General features: G+C 40.9%; 1 protein-coding gene across 1 annotated transcript in view; it reads left to right on the plus strand.

Moving 5' to 3' along the window:
* The window catches only part of CACNB4 (calcium voltage-gated channel auxiliary subunit beta 4), a 269,698-nt gene that overhangs the window by 240,282 nt on the left and 4,785 nt on the right, over nt 1-24,631 (plus strand). Inside the window, exons 11-12 of the mRNA XM_052656892.1 lie at nt 3,993-4,144; nt 6,212-6,307. Of these exons, the coding sequence (XP_052512852.1) occupies nt 3,993-4,144; nt 6,212-6,307 (248 nt within the window). The remainder of the gene's footprint in view (nt 1-3,992; nt 4,145-6,211; nt 6,308-24,631) is intronic.

The raw sequence follows: 24,631 nt of genomic DNA on the forward strand, positions 1-24,631 counted from the left end.
TTCCTTTTCACTCTGTAAAGTCTTATAGCCACAACCACTGGAGTTAATTTAAGGGCAACATCTTATAATAACCACTCTGTGAGCCACTTATGCCCTTTTGTCTGCTGGTTAATACATATTTGTAGATTCTTTCATTACATATTTATTGAACACTTTTTACTGCCATGCATTACACCAGACTTAGGAAGTACAAATGGGACTAAGACAAACTATCTTACCCATGGTAAGAAAACAGAAAAAAGGAAGTGATGGTTAAAATGCTGTGTAATGATGGAATTATGAGCAAAGTACTAAAAGTGTAAAGCGAAAAACATAGGGAGTAAGAGGTATCTGAGAAGACTTTACAGTTTTGTGTTTTGGTTTTTTTTTGAGCTGGTTCTTAAGGCAGTCAAGAATGTACAAAAGCATTGACATAGAAACAATATGTGGTTGAGAAATAAGTGGTTTTTCTTGCAGATCATGCTTAGAAAAAGGAAGTGGAGGGCATGAATCGAGAGCAACGGAAGAGACTGTAAAAATAGGTTTAGGCCAGTATATTAGGGCTCTAGTATGCTTTGCTAAAGAGACCTCCAAAATAGATCCCACAGAATGTTGATTTTATTATTTTGGCCTTACCACATGGCATGTGGGATCCTAGTTCCCCCATCAGGGATCAAAGCTATGTTCCCTGCATTGGAAGCTCAGAGTCTTAACCACTGGACCACAAGGGAAGTCCCAAAATGTTGATTTTTTAAAAGATACAAATAGTATGTTTTTCATGGTCAAATAAATTTGAAATTTGTGGATTAAATAGTTGTCAGGTTTCTTCGCTGTAAGACTTCTTAGAGACCTAAAGATAAAGAAGGTAATACATGTTTGAAATTCCAAGAGAAGCTATTATAAATGCAATATTTCCCTTGTAGAAAATCCCCTTCTTTGTGTTTGTTATTTCATCAGATTAGTGTTCCAAGGTACTTCCCTTGGAAAATGTCATTTGGGGCCACAAAGAGCCATTGACATAGCTTAAGCATTTAGATATGAGAGAAAGATCACAGGTGACAGGGTTGCTATAAGAGCTGAGTCCAGACCAGCTGTAGCCGAGTTATTAGAGAAATGTTCTCTCAGGTTTCCCAGGATCCTAGTCCATGACTTATCAGAGTTCATTTGTCTGGAATAATATTATTCCAAGGCTTTGACTGGAATCAGCATGGTAGTCAAGATATTGTTGGGTTTGGTTAAAGTTTTTCTTTAAAACAACAAAAAAAGAAGGATATGAGCGGATTCCTTGGCAGTCCAGTGGTTAGGACTCTGTGATTCCATTTCAGAGGACCTGAGTTCAATTCCTGGTCAGGGGACTAGGATCCCACAAGCCCTGCGGTGTGGGTGAAAAGGGGCTATGTAGATAATAACTTTCTTTCTCACATGTATAATTTAGTTATTGTATTCCTTATACATATTATTCAAGTATTAGACCCACTCCAGTATATAGCGTGGACCTCTGCAGCCTCCTGGCCTGCTCTGCCCCAACATCTCTCTGTTGATACCCATGGCCCAGGCTTTGTGTTGGTTAAGCAGTAGGTGTGCCTGCCCTCAGCACTTTCACGTCCAGGGCCTAGGTTCAATCCCTGGTCAGGGAACTAAGACCTTGCAAGCTGAACATCAAGGATGAGGTCAAGAAAATCTCCCAAAACATTACACTTACCTCATTGCTGGTGCAAAGTAAATGAGGCCCAAGTATCTCTGAATTATTTCCTCAGAAACTCGGAGTGCCTCAAGGGTTCTTTGCTCCAGGGCAATCTACTTTGCCTCACTGCTTTTTTTGCTACATCAGAAAACATTGTATTAAAATTTGAAGCTTAAAGCAGTATAACCTTGTTTTAGTACCTTTCTGGCCAGGAGTTACAGTTAACTGTGACAGTTTAATGGAAAACAAACATTAAACAAAAAAACCCACACCCCAACAGCTAAAACGTACTACAATAAAAATAGCCTTTATTTTCCGAACATTTCCTCTGGAAAAAAATCTTTCTGTTCCTGACATATGAGGGAAAAAAGGGACAAGTAGGTTGTTGTTGCTAATAAATGTAGACTGTATTTCAGAATTTTGCAAATAAGCCAAATTGTCCAGATTCTTTACATTGCTATATTGAAAGCTAGTCACCATTCAAAGTAATGTGAAATCTTTCAGGCCATTGGTATTGGATAATAGGATATGTTGAAATTTTTTTTTTTTAATGGAAATTTATTGCCTCAGAATTCTGGAGGCTAGAAATCTAAGACCAAGGTATCCACAAGATTACTTCCTTTTGAGGAATGTGAGGAAGACTGTCTTCCATGCCTCTCTGCTAGTTTCTTGGGGTTTTTCTGGCACTCTCCGGCATTCCTCTCTTATAGAAGCATCTCTCCAGTCTCTGCATCCGTCTTCACATGGGTTCTCCTCTGTGTGTGCCTGTCTCCAAATTTCCCATTTTTATAAAGACACCAGTTGTACTGGAGTAACACTCACCCTAATGACCTCATTTTAACTTGATGATCTCTATAAAGACCCTATCTCAAAAATGAGGTTACATTCTGAGGTACTAGCGGGTTATGACTTCAACATAGGAATCTGGGGGGGGATGCAATTCAACCCATTACAGGAAGGAAATCCGAGAGCATGTTGTGAGTCAGAAGTTGAACTGAATAGCTTCTACTGGGTCCTGGTGACTCTTTAAATTCATACTTCTAATACAGATCGTGCATTAAACATCAGTGATTTTGTGGGAAATAAGAATTTTATAAGAATTTTATGCTATTATGCGGAGCCCTAGAAAATAGTTACATGATAGACTTGAGCATTCATGATCCCACACACCCTGTCAGTCTATTCAGTAAAAAAGGAGGTCTTTTTGGTGATTGACATAAATTTGTGTTTATTCTGAATAAGCAAATCATGAGATTCTGGCACATATCCTTTTCAATGAGGATATTTAGAGTGACATCAACTTTTTCCTAGTCCATCTTTGAAATAATTTAAATTAGATGCCTTTGTCTACTCTGTGTAATTTAGACAAGATTACAATATTGGTAGGTCATACCTGTAGCCAAAAGAAACCAAAAAGCAAAACGAGATCATCTCTCTGAAAATTAAATAGACTAATTCAGATTTTGGACATGATCAATAAATCAGGTGATTTATAAGAAGATATATTACAAAAAGCTTTTATAGTTCAGAAATCCATATTATGTTTTGCAGATAATCTGCTTAATTTTTACTTAAACAACAGCCAGATTGCTTTGAACATTGAAAATAACTAGATCTTTCATTTGACCAGATTCATGCACAAATTCAGGTCAGTTGGCTCTTACACCTGGCCCAGTAGATTTGCATCAAAATGCATTGTGACACTTTAATTGGCGTTGTTGTATTTTTTTAATACTGAAGATAATTATGCCATAGAATAAGTCCACTGGCCCTGGCACTTAGTGAAGACTTAGCAATATGCTAATTGTAAGAGTAGGTCCAGAACATTTAACAAGGATACAAAAATGTGCATATCAGTCAGAACAGATGAGCTGCATGACTTTATAAAAACATATCCATAAAATATTAACCTGTAAACTGTTGATTGGTAGACATATTTCAGTGCAGTTTGTTTTCCATGTGATGTTGCTCTGCACCTGTATTTTGGTGGCTTCCTAAAATGTGGTTTCAGCTTCTAGAGCTAAAAGTAAAGTTCTTTAGAACAAAATCACAATCAAAACAACATAGCTATGTAAATAGCTAAATATTAGAGTGAGTGTAAGAAGCAAATCCAGTGCACCATCTCAGTTTTTTCCACCAACTGTTTAGTTTTGGGTAAAATTCAAAACCCATCTCTCTTTGGAAAAGATCTTAAGTTAGAACTATGAAAATTCAAAATATTCTGTTTTGCAATGTAGGCTAACATATCTGAAACAGGTACTATTTTTTAAATATAGGAACTAATTAATAAAAAATACCGTGACCTGTTATTTGTTATTTCTCCTTTTAGCGGAAGTGCAAAGTGAAATTGAAAGGATCTTTGAGTTGGCAAGATCTTTGCAACTGGTTGTTCTTGATGCAGACACCATCAATCACCCAGCACAACTTATAAAGACCTCCTTAGCACCAATTATTGTTCATGTAAAAGTCTCATCTCCAAAGGTAATTAGCTCATTTCTGTCTTAAGATTTAGAAGGTCAGTTTCTTTTGAAACACTCTTCGCTCTGTGCATTTTTGTTTGTGGCAAGGAAAATGTCTTTTTAAGACCCTTTTAATGAATACTGTTTTTGATTCACCTGTTCTGTACAGGTTCTTAAAGTTTTGAGATAGCAAATAAAGAATAATTTATTCCTTCAAGAAACTCACTGTCTGTGTGGTTCCCAAACCAGGCAGTTATGCAAGAATATAATAAAAAGCAAAAAAAAAAAATCAAAAAACAAAAAACAGGAAAGATGACAAAAAGTTAAGTCTGGCTTTTCAGAGATTTTAGGTGCTATCTTGGTAAATCTCTTAGGTAAAATTGATTCTTATATCACCTATATTATCTCCCCAGCTGAGAGAGAAAATAGTTCAAGAAGTACACATATATTTACCATAAATCTAAAAGCCAAACATCACTGTATAACATCTCTGGTGGAAACTTTATAGATCTGTGCATTTATGCTTAGGTTGGGTTCTTCAGGGCTTCCCTGATAGCTCAGCTGGTAAAGAATCCACCTGCAATGCAGGAGACCCCGGTTTGGTTGTCGGGAAGATCTGCTGGAGAAGGGACAGGCTACCCACTCCAGTGTTCTTGGGCTTCCTCTGTGGCTCAGGTGGTAAAGAGTCTGCCTGCAATGCAGGAGACCTGGGTTTGATCCCTGAGTTGGGAAGATCCCCTGGAGAAGGGAAACGTTAGCCTGGAGAAGGGAAAGGCTAGCCACTCCAGTATTCTGGCCTGGAGAATCCTTCAAGGAATATAATTATTCTGTGATGAAGCACAATGGAGTATCTGCCATGTATCTTTATGCCAATAGGGGAGATAAAAATAAAAGTGAGACAGCCTCAAATCGGTCCCTTTTTTCCCTTACAAACTTTTATATATCCATTTATTTATTTATTTTTAAATTGGTCCCTTTTGACTTGGATTTTTTTAATTTTAAAAACTTGATGTTCTAAAAAGTGAATATGAATTGGATACCCTTGGGAGGTACTACCTTCACAATCAGTTTCTTTCCAGTGGCTCCAAGAGTTCATTTTCTTACTTAAATGCGTATTCGACTTCGAACCAGACCAGTAGTCTCCTCTCCCAGGGAAAGCATGTGCCCTTCCCAACCCTTCTGACCTCCTCAGCCTTCCATCTCTCCAGGCACTGGTTCTGTGCAGGGTGAGCCTGGAGTCCCGACCAAGCCAGGACCTTTGGGCAATCATTAGAATGGAGTGAAATGACTTTGACCATTTAGAGTCGCTGACCCAGAACTGAAGGGGATTCAAGCACCCTTTACTGCAGCGGAATAGAGTTCAACCTTCTGGCCCCAGTCGCCAGGGAGTCCACAAGTGCAGGAATGGGTCCCCTCGTGGATATGTGTGCTGTGGTATCATAGAGCCTCATAGATTAATACTGTTTCCGAGGAAGCATCGTATTTCAGCAAAAAAATAGTTAAGCGAAAGAGGAGTATATAGAAAAATGCAATTGCAGCAGTGCCCCAAAAGATATAGGTATTTCACCGGTTTATATGTAGCAATATACCAGTGCAAATGTTTTGCCTAGATTTCGAAGATGAAATTGTCCTGTTAATGTCAGATTAGACTGGAATGCCTTAATAATTATCAATGACATAAAGAGAGCCAAATATATAAGTGACTCTGATATTGATCAGACATCAAGATAGTGAACCAAAATGGTACTCAACTGAATTTGGACATAAATGATCTGGTACAGATCAGTGCCTCCACTTTTGCAGGGCTCATTTTGAAATCTCTGGATAAAATCTAGGAAGGGTACTTAGGAACCCACCAAGACCTCACATGTAGCAAGAATAGGATGGACATATCAAATCCACTATAACTGAAAGCCAATGTAATTGAATGATGTCATTACAGAGTTTATATGTATACAAAACTTGTCATTTTGTGTTTCCTCCCTATTAAATACTCAGGGTTAAACAGGCTCTGAAAAAGATGTCTTGATTTACTTGGTTTTCTTTCAATTCACTGATAGTATCTCAGATTCATGTCTTCTTCTATCAGGTTTTACAGCGGTTGATTAAATCTAGAGGAAAGTCTCAAAGTAAACACTTAAATGTTCAACTGGTAGCGGCTGATAAACTTGCACAGTGCCCCCCTGTAAGTACAATCATTTTTTTTGGTCTTAATCATTCTTGACTAGTTAGAAGAGGCTGGTGGGTTTTTATCATATTGGCATTGTCATTTTTATTCTAGAATGGTCATGATAATGGTATGTTGTCATAAACCTAAAGGATTTCTTGGAACAAACTGCTGCTGTCACTTTGGCTACCCAGGCATGCAAAGCTCGGTTATGTCTGCCATGTAATAAGAAATGAACTTAGTGTCTGGGGTCCAGTGTCCTTACTGCCACCTTGATTGCCTTGCAGACACTCAGCAAACTACTTAATGCAGTCATGTGGATGCTTTTATGAAAAGAAAACAACAAATAAAACACACTGATTTGACTTTAACTTTTCTGCCAGAAAGTTCTGATAGGCATAAAAGATTATGACACTGAAAATTGAGAATTTATTAGAACTAGAAGAGCCCTGTGGTTACTGCAGATGAAAAGGTCAAGGCTAAGTAAGGTGAAAAACTGTATTATAACAATTTTTCTTCTAATGCCACTGCCAGAGAACAGCTGCTGAGTTCAAAGCCGAGCAAATAGTGAGGAAGTGGGAGGTTGGGGGATGGTAACTGTGCCATGTGGGTCACCAGTGTCTACACCTGCTCAGCTGACTTACTATTTCTGTGCCTATGTTTCTCTAAAGGAAACAAGTGTTTGTCTACTGATTTAATTCACTAGGTTTTGTTATATACTTCTGTAAGGATTGTTCCTGATCTGTGGAGTCATAAAATCTAATTCAGATGTTTAGAGAAGTAACAGTGTAGCTGTTAAAAATATAGACTCTGAAGCTGACTGCCTGGGTTCAAATCTACCCAAGTCTATCACATTCCTAGTTATCGCATCTTGAGCAGATACATGGTTGGACTGATATAAAGGCTCAGTGAGTGAATGTATAGTAAAGCTCTTAGAACAGTACCTCGCACGTAATAAGCAGCATCTAAATGTTTCTGTTATAATTACTGGGTGTACTTTGTACTGTGATGTGCCGACCTGTCAGACTCTGTGAGGATCTGTGCCTGTCAGTTTCACTGCTATGTCTCAAGTTCCTATCATAATAGACCCACAATAAATATTGAATGAATGAAATGATGTAGAGGCAATAAGACTACAGGGTAAGAATCAGGATATACAGGCAGCACATTGGACGCTTACAGTGGGCCAGACACTGTGCTAGATGCCTTACCTAGATTATCTCTAACCCTCACAATTAGTAAATTAAGCAGTATCATCCCCATCATATAGTTGAGTCAACTGAAGACAGAGAGGTTAAGTGATTTCCCTAAGGTACACAGCAAATTAAGGTTAGATTTAGATCTTCCTGGCACCCAAGCCAGTTTCCTTCCCTCACAATCCAACCCACCTGTTCACACACCCAAACATGATTACCTGCCTGCAGATGATTTTGATAGGTCAGAGTCTGGAATGCTATATTAAGAAGTCTAACTTCACATTGCTGACTACTGAAGTTCACTCACACATGGAATCCATGCTTAAAGTACTGAGCAGATATAGAAGTGTATTACTCAGACCCTGTAATGCATCCCACGTAGAGGAAGCAAACCTTTAACTGAGCAGCTACCAAAAGACAGGAACTATGCTATTGTTTTAAATTTTTAGAACAGTTTTCTAGGGGTAGTTATATCAGTTGGGTTTTCTGAGAAGCAGACACTTAAGTGAATCCAAAGTCCAGATTTATTAGGAAAAATGCCTATGAGAGTGAAAAACCTGGCTTAAAAGTCAACATTCAAAAAACTAAGATCATGGCATCTGGTCCCATCACTTCATGGCAAATAGAAGAGAAAAAAGTAGAAACAGTGGCAGATTTTATCTTCTTGGGCTATAAAGCCACTGCAGACAGTTCAGTTCAGTTTAGTTCAGTCGCTCAGTCTTGCCCGACTCTTTGCAACCCCATGAACCACAGCACATCAGGCCTCCCAGTCCATCACCAACTCCCGAAGTCCGCCCAAACCCATCTCCATTGAGTCGGTAATGCCATTCAACCATCTCATCCTCTGTCATCCCCTTCTCCTCCTGCCCTCAGTCTTTCCCAGCATCAGGGTCTTTTCAAATGAGTCAGCTCTTCACATCAGGTGGCCAAAGGATTGTAGTTTCAGCTTCAGCATCAGTCCTTCCAATGAATATTCAGGACTGATCTCCTTTAGAATGGACTTGTTGGATCTCTTTGCAGTGCAAGGGACTCTCAAGAGTCTTCTCCAACACCACAGTTCAAAAGCATCAGTTCTTTGGCACTCAGCTTTCTTTATAGTCCAACTCTCACATCCGTACATGACCGCTGGAAAAATCATAGTCTTGACTAGATGGACCTTTGTTGACAAAGTCATGTCTCTGCTTTTTAATATGCTATCTAGGTTGGTCATAACTTTCCTTCCAAGGAATAAGCGTCTTTTAATTTCATGGCTGCAGTCACCGTCTGCAGTGATTTTGGAGCCCCCCAAAATAAAGTCAGCCACTGTTTCCCCATCTATTTGCCATGAAGTGATGGGACCAGATGCCATAATCTTAGTTTTCTGAATGTTGAGCCTTAAGCCAACTTTTTCCACTCTCCTCTTTCACTTTCATCAAGAGGCTCTTTAGTTCCTGTTCACTTTCTGCCATAAGGGTGGTGTCATCTGCATATCTGAGGTTATTGATATTTCTTCTGGCAATCTTGATTCCAGCTTGTGCTTCCTCTTTGGAACCAGTCTGTTGTTCCATGTCCAGTTCTAACTGTTGCTTCCTCACGTGCATAAAGGTTTCTCAAGAGGCAGGTCAGGTGGTCCGGTATTCCCATCTCTTTCAAAATTTTCTACAGTTTATTGTGATCCACACAGTCAAAGGCTTTGGCATAGGCAATAAAGCAGAAATAGACAGTGACTGTAGCCAAAAAATTAAAAGATGCTCTTTGGAAGGAAAGCTATGATGAACCTAGACAGTGTATTAAAAACCAGAGACATCACTTTCACTATGAACCACAAAAGTCCATATAGTCAAAGCTATGGTTTTTCCAGTAGTCAGGTACAGATGTGAGAGTTGGACCATAAAGAAGGCTGAGCGCCAAAGAACTGATGCTTTTGAATTGTGGTTCTGGAGAAGGCTCTTGAGAGTCCCTTGGACTGCAAGGAGATCAAGCCAGTCAATCCTAAAGGAAGTCAGTTCTGAATATCCATTGGGTATGATGCTGAAGCAGAAACTCCAATACTTTGGCCACCTGATGTGAAGAGCCAACTCACTGGAAAAGACCCTGATGCTGGGAAAGATTGAGAGCTGGAGGAAAAGGGAGCGACAGAGGATGAGATAGGCTCACCAAATCAATGGACATGAGTTTGAACAAACTCAGAGAGATAGTGAAGGGCAGGGAAGCCTGGTGTGCTGCAATCCATGCAGTTGCAAAGATTTGGACATGAATGAGCAACTGAACAACAACAACAAATGTCTATGAGAAAAAAAAGGGGGGAGAACAGAAGCAGAGCTGGAAGGAGAGCCTCCAGATCTGATGGAGTTCTGACTCAGTGAAAGGAAAGGAGGAAGGAAAAAGTGGGGAGGAAGAACCTCAGACTGTGATGGAGGCTTGAGAACGTCACCCCCTAGGAGCTGGGGATTCCCAGAGTACTAGAGGATCCTCCGGAGAAGGCGATGGCACCCCACTCCAGTACTCTTGCCTGGAAAATCCCATGGATGGAGGAGCCTGGAAGGCTGCAGTCCATGGGGTCGCTAAGAGTCAGATACAACTAAGCGACTTCACTTTGCACTTTTCACTTTCATGCATTGTAGAAGGAAATGGCAACCCACTCCAGTGTTCTTGCCTGGAGAATCCCAGGGACGGCGGAGCCTGGTAGGCTGCCGTCTATGGGGTCACACAGAGTCGGACATGACTGAAGCGACTTAGCAGCAGAGGATCCTCATTCTGGGCAGAAATGTTCTGGCTCTAGTCCCTATACTCAGGCAGTGTCGAGGAGCAGCCCAGGGAAAGCACGGGCTTGAGTACCTGGTGGATCCTAACGGCACAGCAACGCAAGGCTATCTGCTGACTGCTCTCATCACAGCAGGTCGTCACTCCAGGGGAATGGGGGCATACACCTCTGTGACACCACAGTAGATAACACTGTTCTTAGTTTCTCCAAGAGAAAGCTAAGTTCCCATTAAGAAGTTTATTGAAAGTAACAATTAGTTGTGCTCCAATATAAATAAAAAAATAAGTGAGCCCCAAGACTCAACCCTGGGTATGTCTGACTCCAAAGCTCTGTCCACTGTACTGCTCCACTAGGACACAGCTGTGTCATGTGGGTGGGTTTCTGGCCCCCAAGTTCACTGTGCGAGAGACAGCACTTGGGCAGGCAGGATGCTTAGCCACGTTCGCAGCTGCCTTTACCCTGACCAAGAGCAGAACAAGGACCCCCCATGGTAAGGGTGGGGTTGGCAAGAATGTTGAGAGAATGAGGGGAGGAGCTCCAATTCAGAGAACTAATTCACTGACCAAATCCACGTGGTCCTTAAGAATGGGTGCTGTGGGACTTACCTGGTAGTCCAGTGGCTAAGCTTCTGAGCTTGTGATGCAGGTGGCTCAGGTTCAACCCCTTGTCAGGGAGCTAGATACCACATGCCTTAACTAAGAGTTTGTATGCCTCAACTAAGATCCTGCATTTCACAACTAAGACCCGGTGTAGACAAATAAACATCTTAAAAAAGAAAAAGAATGGATGTTGTGTTGCATCAGACCTTATTGGGAACAGGGGGTCTTTGGCAAGGCAGGGAGACACAAAGCCCCTCCTCTCTGGGGCATTGGCAAGAGAGCTCCCTTCTCTATCAGTATCTTCCCCCACCCCTTATTGCTATTAAAGGAACTTCCTCTCTGCTTTTGTTGTATCTAAAAGCATCCCCACCTTCTTTTGTTTCCAGAGGCATTTAGCACAAAATGTTTCCAACCGGTTTAGGCTTTAAGGACACAAAATCCAGAAGGGGAAATGGAGAGCAGGCAATTTCCTGTAACAAACACCCCTCCCCTCAGCAGACAAGGAAGCGCAGACCCTGCCACCTGCTTGAATGGTGGAAAATGAAGAGGGAAAAGTACAAAAGGAAAGATGCCAAGTAAATATCTCAGCTCTCATTGACCTTGTCTGAGTTCACGCTGTGAGAGCAGCACTGCTTCCAGGAGGTCCCAGACGTGTGGCTAAGATCTGTAGAGTTTGAGGAGCAGACCTGGGTGGACTTGAGAGCACTTGGGCCTGTCTGATTTCATTTGGCACAGTGATCAGACTTACCCAAAAGGAGGAAGGCGTTCCACAATGGCTGTCTAAGTAGAGAGCGTGTCTCTAATTGCATTCAGTTGGATTTAGGGGTGGGAGTGGAGTGGGACCTGGGACCTGATGTCAGGTGTTGTGGAAGGAGTCTCCTCTGGTGAAGACCAAAGGCTGTGGCCTCTGACATCCCTTCCCTACTTTGACACTCTGATTCTACCTAGAGTTTGGATGTGATCAGCGTAGACATATTATGGAGATCATGAGGGTTGTAGAGCCCAGGGAAGAGAAGAGTATAAAATTAAACAGAAGATATATCAAGTCAAGTAACATGCCCATTGTTTCAAAACATCGTTAAGATGTTTCACAGAACAACATGTGTGCACCTCTGAGTACATGGTATCCATGCCTCTGTAAGGTTAAATCAGACAAATTCGAAGACTTATTCATCTTAATTCTGTGTAGCTCACTGTCAACTTAAAAAATATTCACAACCTAAAAGTTGAGGGTTATGTTTTATATGGTGGGAATTTTTAGGACTATAAGCCCGAGAGACAGCATCTCAAGTAACCCTGAGAGAACTGCTCTGAGGAGGTGAGAGAGGAGACAGGTTAAATAGAAGTTTTGCAACAAAGGGTAGGTAGTCTTAATGTCAAAAGATTATTGTTAATGAAAAAAAAAAAAAACCCCAGACATCTCAAGTTAAGGAATTTAGCACTTTTATATGAATGGGAAGGTGCAAGAGTCTGGGCTCACTGAAATCATTCCTTTCATGTGCGTCTCAGCTATTTGGGGCCAGTGCGCTGTGTTTTTCTTACATCTTGAGCTCCCCTGGGGCTCTTTGTAGGGAGGGGCTGCAGTCTGTGACTGGTATTCTTTTCCTTCCTAAAGTGCCTTTAACACTCACCAGCTCACATTCAGTTCAGTTCAGTTCAGTCGCTCAGTGGTGTCTGACTCTGTGACCCTATGAATCACAGCACGCCAGGCCTCCCTGTCCATCACCAACTCCCGGAGTTCACTCAAACTCACATCCATCGAGTCAGTGATGCCATCCAGCCATCTCATCCTCTGTCGTCCCCTTCTCCTCCTGCCGACAATCCCTCCGAGCATCAGGGTCTTTTATAATGAGTCAACTCTTTGCATGAGGTGGCCAAAGTACTGGAGTTTCAGCTTTAGCATCAGTCCTTCCAATGAACACCCAAGACATCTCCTTTAGGATGGACTGGTTGGATCTCCTTGCACTCCAAGGGACTCGCAAGAGTCTTCTCCAGCAGCACAGTTCAAAAGCATCAATTCTTCGGTGTTCAGCTTTCTTCACAGTCCAACTCTCACATCCATGCATGACCACTGGAAAAACCATAGCCTTGACTGGACGGACCTTTGTTGGCAAAGTAATGTCTCTGCTTTTTAATATGCTATCTAGGTGAGCTCCCAAAAATAAAGTCTGACACTGTTTCCCCATCTATTTGCCATGAAGTGATGGGACCAGATGCCATGATCTTAGTTTTCTGAATGTTGAGCTTTAAGCCAACTTTTTCCACTCTCCTCTTTCACTTTCATCAAGAGGCTCTTTAGTTCCTCTTCACTTTTTGCCATAAGCGTGGTGTCATCTGCAAGTGTACACGCTGCTATATTCAAAATGGGTAAACAACAAGGACCTATTGTATAGCACATGGCACTCTACTCTATGTTATGTGCCAGCCTGGATGGAAGGGGTTTTGAGGAAGAATGGATACCTGTATATGTATGACTAAGTCCCTTTGCTGTTTACCTGAAACTATCATAACAAGAGTCTTGGGGACTCTTGAGAGTCCCTTGGACTCAAGGAAATCAAACCAGTAAATCCTAAAGAAAATCAATCCTGAATATTCATCGGAAGGACTGATGCTGAAGCTCCAATCCTTTGGCCACCTGATGGGAAGAGCCAACTCATGGGAAAAGACCTTGATGCTGGGAAAGACTGAAGGCAGGAGGAGAAAGGGATGACAGAGGATGAGATGGTTGGAGGGCATCACCAACTCAATGGACATGAGTTTGAGCAAGCTTTGAGAGATGGTGAAGGACAGGGAAGCCTGGCGTGCTGCAGTCCATGGGTCGCAAAGGGTTGGACACAACTGAGCAACTGAATAACAACAATCACAATATTATTGATCGGCTATACCCCAATACAGAATAAAAAGTTTAAAGTTTGGAAAAAAAAAAAGAACAGTTTAGATCAGGGTTGCTCCACGTTCTGTGTTGGATAACTTTTGTTACAGGGACCTGTCCTGTGCATTGTAGGATGTTCAGCATCATCCCTGGCCAGTAACAACTACTGAGTTGTGGCAACTGAAAATATCTTCATATGTAGGGAAAGCCATCACTTCCTGTTGAGTAACACTGGTTTAGAGGAATATATACACAAGTTTTGGTTAATGATGTTATAAGAAGTCTCAGTATGTGATTCCTTGAGATGCATTTCAGGTGAACTAAACTTGTTCCTTTTGAATTGGATTTTTTTATAGAATGTGTTTGTTAACATTTATCTCTAATAATTACTAGAGAAAAATAACTTGTCTTATTAATATTGATATATTTTAGCTGCTGAGAGGGTTGGTAGTTGAGTAGTTGTGTGTGAGTACAACATATTACATCTGAAATAACTGGAACCAAGAGAAGATAGTGGACTTCAATGCAGATAATACTGTGAGCGGCCTTACGATGTGTCCTCATGTCAGGAATCTCCAACATCCTGATGCCCTGGGAAGGCAGCTTTGCCCTGTTGTTATTTCAGCAGGATAAACACTTTCTTGTTTTATATAACTGGTTTGATAACCTGGAATTCTAAACAAGTAGTCTGGATAAGCAACGTTACTTTGTATTTAATATTCTGTATACACTCTGTATTCACATTGTTAAACATGTTCATTTGGTATTGTTTGAATAGCATTTGTAATACTAAGAAGGAACTGTATACTCATTTTGGAATTTTTGAGAAAATCTTCAGATTATAAAAACTGGTAAAATCTCAAAATGTATCTGCATTTTCCCTACTTCACTTCAAGACTGTAATTATCATTGTCATCCAAAGATGGGTGATCACTGTGTCATTTTAGTTCCTCTAGGAGAATTTGCAGCTTCCTTAATTGGCCACTGCATCTCCAATCTGAAAAGTCAGCAAATTGCACTAGCGGAGTCTCGCATTGCTAAGAAATTACAAGCAGCAGTCTTTAGAAAGGGAAGTCTAAAAAAGTACTAAAAAGATTAACTCTCTGTACTTAGAAAAATGAACTCAGGGACTGTTGAAGAAAAAAGGGACTTTGAAAAGCACCTGGTGTAGTATTTCCTGGCGTGTGTTCTTCCCAGTATGGGTTCTATGCAGAGTCAATAGGTAGAAAGCACTTTGGTACCAAAAATGTTTGAGACAACATTTGTGTAAACATAGACTGTTCTCTTTACTGCAAAAGCTTTAATATGCTAATAGATAGTTTATAGCTCCATTAGGATAGTGTACCTTTCTTCTCCTGAATTTCCACTATAGAACCATTTCCCGCAGAGCATCCTGTGGGTATAATGTTTCATGGAACAATTCTAGGGGAAGACTGATCATTTAGCAAATGAGAGAACTGAGACCAAGAGAGATGAACTGACTTTCCAGAGGTCGTATATCTTGGCCTAGTCAGCATAAGATCTCCGTCTTCTCATCTGACAAGACTTTAGAGACTGAATGGCAACAGATAGGTTACTATATATGATATAATATACATCATATAAATATATCATTATATCATTAGATAGTGATTATATAGTGATATATATATATTCCTGCAGAGAGAATCATGGGTTTCATGAGTGAGGCTTCTTCTGAGAATGGGATCAGTAAACATTTCCAGTAAAGTGCCAGGGAGTAAATATTTTAGGCTTGTGGACCATGTGGTCTTTACAAAACTACTCAACTCTGCTTTGGGGGTAGGAAAGTAGCCACACATTGTGAGTGTTCCAATCAAACTTTGTTTATAGAAGTACGAGGCAGGCCCAAGGTAGACAGCCCATCAAAGTTGCCACCCTTGTTCTAGAACAAGGTTCTGGTTGTCTATTTCTGTGCAGTGAACTTCCCCAAAATTTAGTGACTTCAAATGACGACCACTTGGTGGTACAGAGCTGGTGACTGACCTCGTCCCTTTCCATCAAGAATATGAGCGTCTTACGTGGCAGCTCCCAGGGCTCCAAGAGCAAGTATTCCAACCCCTGAAACTTAGATATTGGGTTTACTGGCCCAGCATCACTTCCACGGTGTTCTGCTAGTGAAAAGAATCTAGAGGCTGCTCAGATTCAAGGAGACAGGACATAAACCCTACATCTCCATGCAGAGAGTGCTAAAGAACTTGTGGCCATTTTCGATCTGCCACAAATAGAAAGATGAGCTGGAAGGATGGGCTACTGAATACTTCTACTCTGGAAGGAGGACTTTCCTTCATTGCTTCCTCTAGATTCACAGAAGAAAAGGTGGGATGCAGACAGAAAAGGGTCTTGAGAGACGAGGACCCACAAGCCTGTTTCACATGTGTGTTTTCATATGACCAGCCTGAATTTCCATTTGGGTTATACACCTATACACTATAGTGCTGGATTTCATTCTGCTTGCACCAGATACCCTTTTCCTTTTCAGAGGAGTTGAAATAGTACATTTAAGAAGTGCAAAGTTCAATTTGCCCCAGTACTATGGTATTCAGTTACATAATGCATGGTGAAAAAACCAGATAGGCAGACAATTGAATATATAAATGAAATGTAATCCTTTAGTCCTATTTAACTACAAGCTAGCTTGTGTTACCAAAAGCTGACCCTGGCTCTTTGAGCTCTGTAATTTTTCTGTACATGTAAAATGATAATCATCACTCTTTCTGCAAGAGGGAAGCACGTCTCCTCCACAGACACTTGGAAACCTCCAACATTACAGTAGCCATGGTCGTTCTCGTCTCTCATCCTTTATTTTCCATTGCTGAATGGACTCAGATTTACTCTATTAAACACAGGAACTCTGAAGTGAATGTTAGTACCCAGGATCCTATGACAGTAGTATTGCTATCACACCGCCCTATTCCAGTAATTTTATTTAAATTACTTAGAATCATGTGGATTCTCCTACCTGAAGTGCCAGCCGTGAAGGTGCATCCACTAGTACAGAGCCTCTGGATTCTGTACAAGTATAGAGAGTAATTCACAACATGACGTTTGAAAAAGTGACTAATCAATTTCAGGTGTTACCAAAAGCTAACCCTGAAGAGGTGGCAAGAATACACAGAAGAACTGTACAAAAAAGGTCTTCATGACCCAGATAATCACAATGGTGTGATCACTCACCTAGAGCCAGACATCCTGGAATGTGAAGTCAAGTGGGCCTTAGGAAGCATCACTTGACCTTGTTTCATGAAGGAAACAAGGCCACCCAGGATCTAGTTTCTCTCAGTCCCAAGGAGACTACTCTTGTTGCAGGAATTCCAGTCACCCAACTTAGACATGCCATCTTAGGGACAGTTCACTCCCTTCAGTTCAGTTCAGTTCAGTCGCTTAGTCGTGTCCAACTCTTTGCCACTGCATGAACTGCAGCGCGCCAGGCCTCCCTGTCCATCACCAACTCCCGGAGTTCACCCAAAACCATGTCCATCGAGTCGGTGATGCCATCCAGCCATCTCATCCTCTGTCATCCCCTCTTCTTCCTGCCCCCAATCCCTCCCAACATCAGAGTTTTTTCCAATGAGTCAACTCTTTGCATGAGGTGGCCAAAGTACTGGAGTTTCAGCTTCAGCATCAGTCCTTCCAATGAACACCCAGGACTGATCTCCTTTAGAATGGACTGGTTGGATCTCCTTGCAGTCCAAGGGACTCTCAAGAGTCTTCTCCAACACCACAGTTCAAAAGCATCAATTCTTCGGCACTCAGCTTTCTTTATAGTCTCACATCCATTCTCACATCCATTACTGACCACTGGAAAAATCATAGCCTTAACTAGACAGACCTTTGTTGGCAAAGTAATGTCCCTGCTTTTTAATATGCTGTCTAGGTTGGTCATAACTTTCCTTCCAAGGAGTAAGTGTCTTAATTTCATGGCTGCAGTCACCATCTGCAGTGATTTTGGAGCCCCCCAAAAATAAAGTCTGACACTGTTTCCATGTTTCCCAGTCTATTTCCCATGAAGTGATGGGACCAGATGCCATGATCTTACTTTTCTGACTGTTGAGCTTTAAGCCAACTTTTTCACTCTCCTCTTTCACTTTCATCAGGAGGCTTTTTAGTTCCTCTTCACTTTCTGCTGTAAGGGTGGTGTCATCTGCATATCTGAGATTATTGATATTTCTCCCGGCAATCTTGATTCCAGCTTGTGCTTCTTCCAGCCCAGCGTTTCTCATGATGTACTCTGCATATAAGTTAAATAAGCAGGGTGACAATATACAGCCTTGACGTACTCCTTTTCCTATTTGGAACCAGTCTGTTGTTCCATGTCCAGTTCTAACTGTTGCTTCCTCACGTGCATAAAGGTTTCTCAAGAGGCAGGTCAGGTGGTCTGGTACTCCCATCTCTTTCAGAATTTTCCACAGTTTATTGTGATCCACACAGTCAAAGGCTTTGGCATAGTCAATAAAGCAGAAATAGATGTTTTTCTGGAACTCTCTTCTTTTTTCAATGATCCAGCAGATGTTGGCAGTTTGATCTCTGGTTCCTCTGCCTTTGGTAAAACCATCTTGAACATCTGGAATTTCACGGTTCATGTATTGCTGAAATCTGGCTTGGAAAATTTTAAGCATTACTTTACTAGTGTGTGAGATGAGTGCAATTGTGCGGTAGTTTGAGCATTCTTTGTCATTGCCTTTCTTTGGGATTGGAGTGAAAACTGACCTTTTCCAGTCCTGTCGCCACTGCTGAGTTTTCCAAGTTTGTTGGCATATTGAGTGCAGCACTTTCACAGCATCATCTTTCAGGATTTGAAATAGCTCAACTGGAATTTCATTACCTCCACTAGCTTCATTTCTAGTGATGCTTCCTAAGGCCCGCTTGACTTCACATTCCAGGATGTCTGGCTCTAGGTGAGTGATCACACCATTGTGATTATCTGGGTCATGAAGATCTTTTTTGTACAGTTCTTCTGTGTATTCTTGCCACCTCTTCTTAATATCATCTGCCTCTGTTAGGTCCCTACCATTTCTGTCCTTTATCGAGCCCATCTTTGCATGAAATGTTCCCTTGGTATCTCTAATTTTCTTGAAGAGATCTCTTGCATTGGTCACTGAGGAAGGCTTTCTTATCTCTTCTTGCTATTCTTTGGATCTCTGCATTCAAATGGGTATATCTTTCCTTTTCTCCTTTGCTTTTCGCTTCCCTTCTTTTCACAGCTATTTGTAAGGCCTCCCCAGACAGTCATTTTGCTTTTTTTGCATTTCTTTTTCTTGGGGATGGTCTTGACTCCTGTCTCCTGTACAATGTCATGAACCTCCATCCATAGTTCATCAGGCATTCTGTCTATCAGATCTGGTCCCTTAAATCTATTTCTCACTTCCACTGTATAATCATAAGGGATTTGATTTAGGTCATACCTGAATGGTCTAGTGATTTTCCCTACTTTCTTCAATTTCAGTCTGAATTTGGCAATAAGGAGTTCATGATCTGAGCCACAGTCCACTCCCAGTCTTGTTTTTGCTGACTGTATAGAGCTTCTCCATCTTTGGCTGCAAAGAATATAACCAGTCTGATTTCAGTGTTGACCTGGTGATGTCCATGTGTAGAGTCTTCTCTTGTGTTGTTGGAAGAGGGTGTTTGCTATGACCAGTGCGTTCTCTTTAGCAAAATTCTACTAGCCTTTGCCCTGCTTCATTCTGTACTCCAAGGCCAAATTTGCCTGTTACTCCAGGTGTCTCTTGACTTCCTACTTTTGCATTCCAGTCCCCTGTAATGAAAAGGATATCTTTTTTGGGTGTTAGTTCTAGAAGGTCTTGTAGGTCTTCATAGAACCGTTCAACCAGCTTCTTCAGCATTACTGGTCAGGGCATAGACTTGGATTACCGTGATATTGAATGGTTTCCCTTCAGTACTATGATTTAAAGTATTGGGTTAATATGGACTCAACAGAAACACCAGGTGCCTCTTCTGCAGACAGTAGCACTGATAAATGTTGTTAAAACCTTTGAAGATTAAGAATGGACAGGGTGGGGGGTAGGGGTTGGGAGGGAGTCTCAAGAGGGAAGGGCTGTATATTGTATACCTATGGCTGATTCATATTGATACATTTCAGACACCAACACAATATTGTAAAGCAATCATCCTCCAATAAAAATAAATACATTTGAAAAAGAAAAAAATGGACAGGATGGAGTTCCTGGGCAGTCCAGTTGTTAGGAGTTAGAGTTTTTCACAATTGTGGCCTTGAATCTAATCCCTTGTCAGGGAACTAGGATCCTGTATCAATAACCTATGATACGCAGATGACACCACCCTTTTGGCAGAAAGCGAAGAACTAAAGAGCCTCTTGATGAAAGTGAAAGAGGAGAGTGAAAAAGTTGGCTTAAAAGTCAGCATTCAAAACTCTAACATCCTGGCATCTCGTCCCATCACTTCAAGGCAAATAGATGAGGAAACAATGGAAACAGTGAGAGACTTTATTTTCTTGGGCTCCAGAATCACTGCAGACAGTGACTGCAGCCATGAAATTAAAAGACACTTTCTCCTTAAAAGAAAAGTTATGACCAACCCACACAGCATATTAAAAAGCAGAGACATTACTTTGCCGACAAAGGTCCATCTAGTCAAAGCTGTGGTTTTTCCAGTGGTCATGTATGGATATGAGACTTGGACTATAAAGAAAGCTGAGTGCCAAAGAATTGATGCTTTTGAACTGTGGTGTTGGAGAAGACTCTTGAGAATCCCTTGGACTGCAAGGAGATCAAACCAGTCAATCCTAGAGGAAATTAGTCCTAAATATTCACTGGAAGGACTGATGCTGAAGCTGAAACTCCAATACTTTGGCCACCTGATACAAAGAAGTGACTCATTTGAGAAGACCCTGATGTTGAGGAGGATTGAAGGTGGGAGGAGTAGGGGACGACAGAGGATGAGATGGTTGGATGGCATCACCGACTCAATGGACATGAGTTTGAGCAAGCTCCAGGAGTTAGTGATGGACAGGGAGGCCTGCAGTCCATGGGCTCACAAAGAGTCGGACACAACTGAGTGGCTGAACTGAACTGAACTGAAGCTGGGCAGCACAGCCAATGCATAAATAAATAAAAAGCAGAACCATCTATTTTTTGAAAAAAAGAATGAACAGTATGCATGGGTGTGGTGAGGAAAATGTGTTTGGGTTCAGAATGAAAGTCAAAGATCATTAAAACAGAGGAACTAAAAGGTATCAAAGTCACCATATTCTTTACCTTCCTGCTTTCCCCACAGATCAGTGATAGGAATTATGATTGTGTTTCCCTTTTGGCTCATTAAAAGTGGAGACTGTGCCTGAAACTAACTGCTAGAGCCACATGATATTGGTAGGCTTTCCTTTATCCCCCAAAGTACTCCTAAATCTTTCAAAATCCCTTTAACTTAGAGTTTCCTATCACTAGTTGACCAGTGAGTTGAGTACTCAGGAATTCAAAGCTTTAATAATATAAAGAATGCAGTTCTGACATGAAAGAAACATTGGCTGGTTATTTTATAATTAGCATTGCCTCTTTGCCATTCAGCCATTTCATTTCACTGAATAGTGCTTGCCAGTCATTTTTTTACGTGGTGGCAAATTAAAGATCTCTATGTTCCAATAATAAAGAGGCAAAACTATGCTCGCCCCTATTATTTCTTTTTTCCACTTAGAACTAGGAAAGATGCCCCATGTGAGGTTCTATCTCTGCACAACAAATCAATGAAAGCAATGCTTATACCATGGGAGAGTTTATATATATTTAATCCCCTGGCTACTTAGTGCTGTACCAATTTAACAAAAAAGTTAGGATTCAACTGAAGCATTCATTTCTAAGTTTTATAAACTTTTAATTTTAAAACATTTAACAACAACTCCTAGATAAAACATGTTAGAAATTATTTTTGTTTTAACAAGATTCTCCCTCTTTGCTAGAAAGTATGCGTTTCACAGTCATAAAGACTTGCCCATTCCCTCTCTATATCCTCCTACCCAGGAGAATGTATTATAAAGGAAAGAAATGGAACCTGTTGAAATCGTCAGTGTAGTAACTGAAAAGTACTCCATGTTTTCTGAAAACCAGCATGACCTACCTTCCGATTCTCCCCAGTTTTGCAGATTTGCAGATTTGCACATTCAAAGTACTTCTGGGAGGTACTCAGTCCCAGGCAAACCAGGATGGCTTGCTCTAATTCAGGTTGCTCTAATTCAGATATCTTCCTTGGGCAAGTATGTGATACTCCGTGAATGAAGAACTAGACAGATCTTTACATACTTAAATTATTTTAAAAAAGCTATTGCAGACTTTCTTCATTCCTATTATATTCAGCTTCAATCTTTCTCCCTTTATTTCCTGCCATTTCTGATTTCTGGACCACTGGATAAGCTAGAGGCATGTTTTTCACTCGTTATTTCTCAGGCTTCAGTGTTTTCATTTTTCTGAAAGAGGTTGTCCAGAAAAGGGACCTCTTCTGCCTGATTTTCTGGTGACTTGTTTTGACTCTTCCGTTCACTCCTTATTTACTTTGGCAGCCGCATTATTTCTGCTCAGCTCAGCTGAAGAAAATATCTCATCACAGAATGTCAGAGGCGCGTGCCATGTCAGTACTTTGAAAACAGCCCAGCGTTACCCCTATCTCCAGCAGTCTCAAGGGCATGGTGTCACCGAGTGGATAACCCCTCACTGCCTGTGACTGTCCCATTACCCACACCCTCTTCTGATTAGATAGCTCTCTGCATCCATATCCCATACCGGAGGCCTCACATATTACACAGTGAAGAGCTAACTGCACTTGAACCTTTAAACTTAAGAAACATTGGCAGAGCTGGTTTGCATAATTCATTTGTCTGCTTTTCTTTGAATTTCTCTTTGTATAATTAAAAATTTTTTTTCCTGCCTTATCCTCATTTTGTAACACTCTGGTCTAATCAGCTGTGTTATTTCCTAAACAGTTGAAAGGAAAAATTGTCATAGATACCAAGGCTGTGAGATTCCTCTCAGTTGGGAATAAGCTGCATATGTCAGTATTCATTCAAAAGCTGAAATTTGCTTTGCTCTGTGCTTTTGAAAGCCTAAAAGCAATTTCAAATCATCTTCCATCGTATAGCTGTCTTTTTAGCAGTGCAAAAGCTTAGTTTCCTAGAAATGAATGAGACTTTAGCAAACAGCCATGTGCTGATGCATACAAATTCTATCCATTGGCAAAGGAAAGCACTTTATTAAACTACTTGTAATTAAATGTATGTTTAATTCTGTCTGCATTGTTATTAATACAATGTATTAATACCATGTGGAATAGCCAGGAAGATAGAAATCTCATTGAAATAATGCTTTGCAGTGGGTGCTCCTTACCACATTTTGCCCTCTCTGCGCTTTGCAGTCCTGGCTGTGATAATTAGAACCCCTAGTCCAAGTGTCTCTGGATGGTTCATTAACTTGAGAGTTTATGAAAACAAGAAAATGACTTGTTGAGACTGTGGCTGCTGCTGCTGCTGTCGCTTCAGTCGTGTCTGACTCTGTGAGACCCCAGAGACAGCAGCCCACCAGGCTCCCCCATCCCTGGGATTCTCCAGGCAAGAACACTGAAGTGGGTTGCCATTTCCTTCTGCAATGCATGAAAGGGAAAAGTGAAGGTGAAGTAGCTCAGTTGTGTCCAACTCTTAGCAACCCCATGGACTGCAGCTGACCAGGCTCCTCCGTCCATGGGATTTTCCAGGCAAGAGTTATTGAGACTACCCTTTGGTTTCTGGGGGTTTTTTTGCTTGTTTTTGTTTTGCTTTGTAAATTTTTATTTTAATTATTTTTGTATTTTTAAACCTTTTTATTTTATATTGGAGTATAACCAATTAACAACATTGTAATAATTTCAGACAGACAGGAAAGTGACTTGGCCATACGTGTATATGTATCCATTCTCCCCCAAACTTCCCTCCCATATAGACTGACACATAAGGTTGAGCACAGTTCCCTGTGCTATATATAGTAGGACCTTGGTGGTTGTTTATTTTAAACATAGCAGTGTGTACATGAGACTACACGTTGTTGAGATCCCATATTATAGAATGAGATTTATGTAATTGAATTATACAGTTAACATAAATAACACTATATAAACAGCAGACTCCAGATGAAATACAGTCTGGAATTTGTGGCCAGTTTTAGCCTGGAGTGGCTGACAGAGTGGTTCTTTGTGCTGGCCAGTTTCCTCTTTCTTCTTCCTGTCTCGTCTAAGTGTATGCGCACCCTCTGGGATGGGGCTGATTTTGTTCCATTCAAGGTAGCATTGCAAGGCCATCAGAGAATGCAATGTGTATGTCAGAGCATTAGGGACATTTTTCAGAGTCTACATTTGTAACCGTTGATGGTTTAGGTTGATGGTTGATGGTTTAGGTTTAGGAGGGAGCTTTTGATTTCAAGAGACAGATACCCGCTTGATTTGCGATAGTGGGAAGAGGATTTATTACAAGGATATATGCTGACTGACACTGTGGACCTAGCTGTTTTCTCATTCTCTCATGGACTGTATGGTCTCTTCCATTGTGTCTTTTGCTCCTCTCTATTTTATTCTCTTCTCTCTACAGATAGAATTCTTTGACTTACTCATAATTTCCCCTCCCTCATAAATTTGACTTTCACATATCACTCTGCACCTCCTTCTATATCCATAACTTTAAGCTGCAATTCTGAACATTCAATGGTTCAGTCTCTGTTGTTCTGAATTGAAGTCCCAGTGTGGCATAGACTATTATGGATTTTAATACGTGTCTCTTACCCAGAGTGAATGCTTCTTGAGCATAAGGGTGGAGTCTGTTTTCTTTGCCACAGTATACTCACAATGCCTAGCACAGAATAGGTATCAAGTAAATATTTTATGAATGAATAAAATATGCAAAAACCCATCTGAAATCCACTAATAAGC

The sequence above is a fragment of the Budorcas taxicolor genome, chromosome 2 (genome assembly GCF_023091745.1).
Source record: "Budorcas taxicolor isolate Tak-1 chromosome 2, Takin1.1, whole genome shotgun sequence".
NCBI classification, from domain to species: Eukaryota; Metazoa; Chordata; class Mammalia; order Artiodactyla; family Bovidae; genus Budorcas; species Budorcas taxicolor.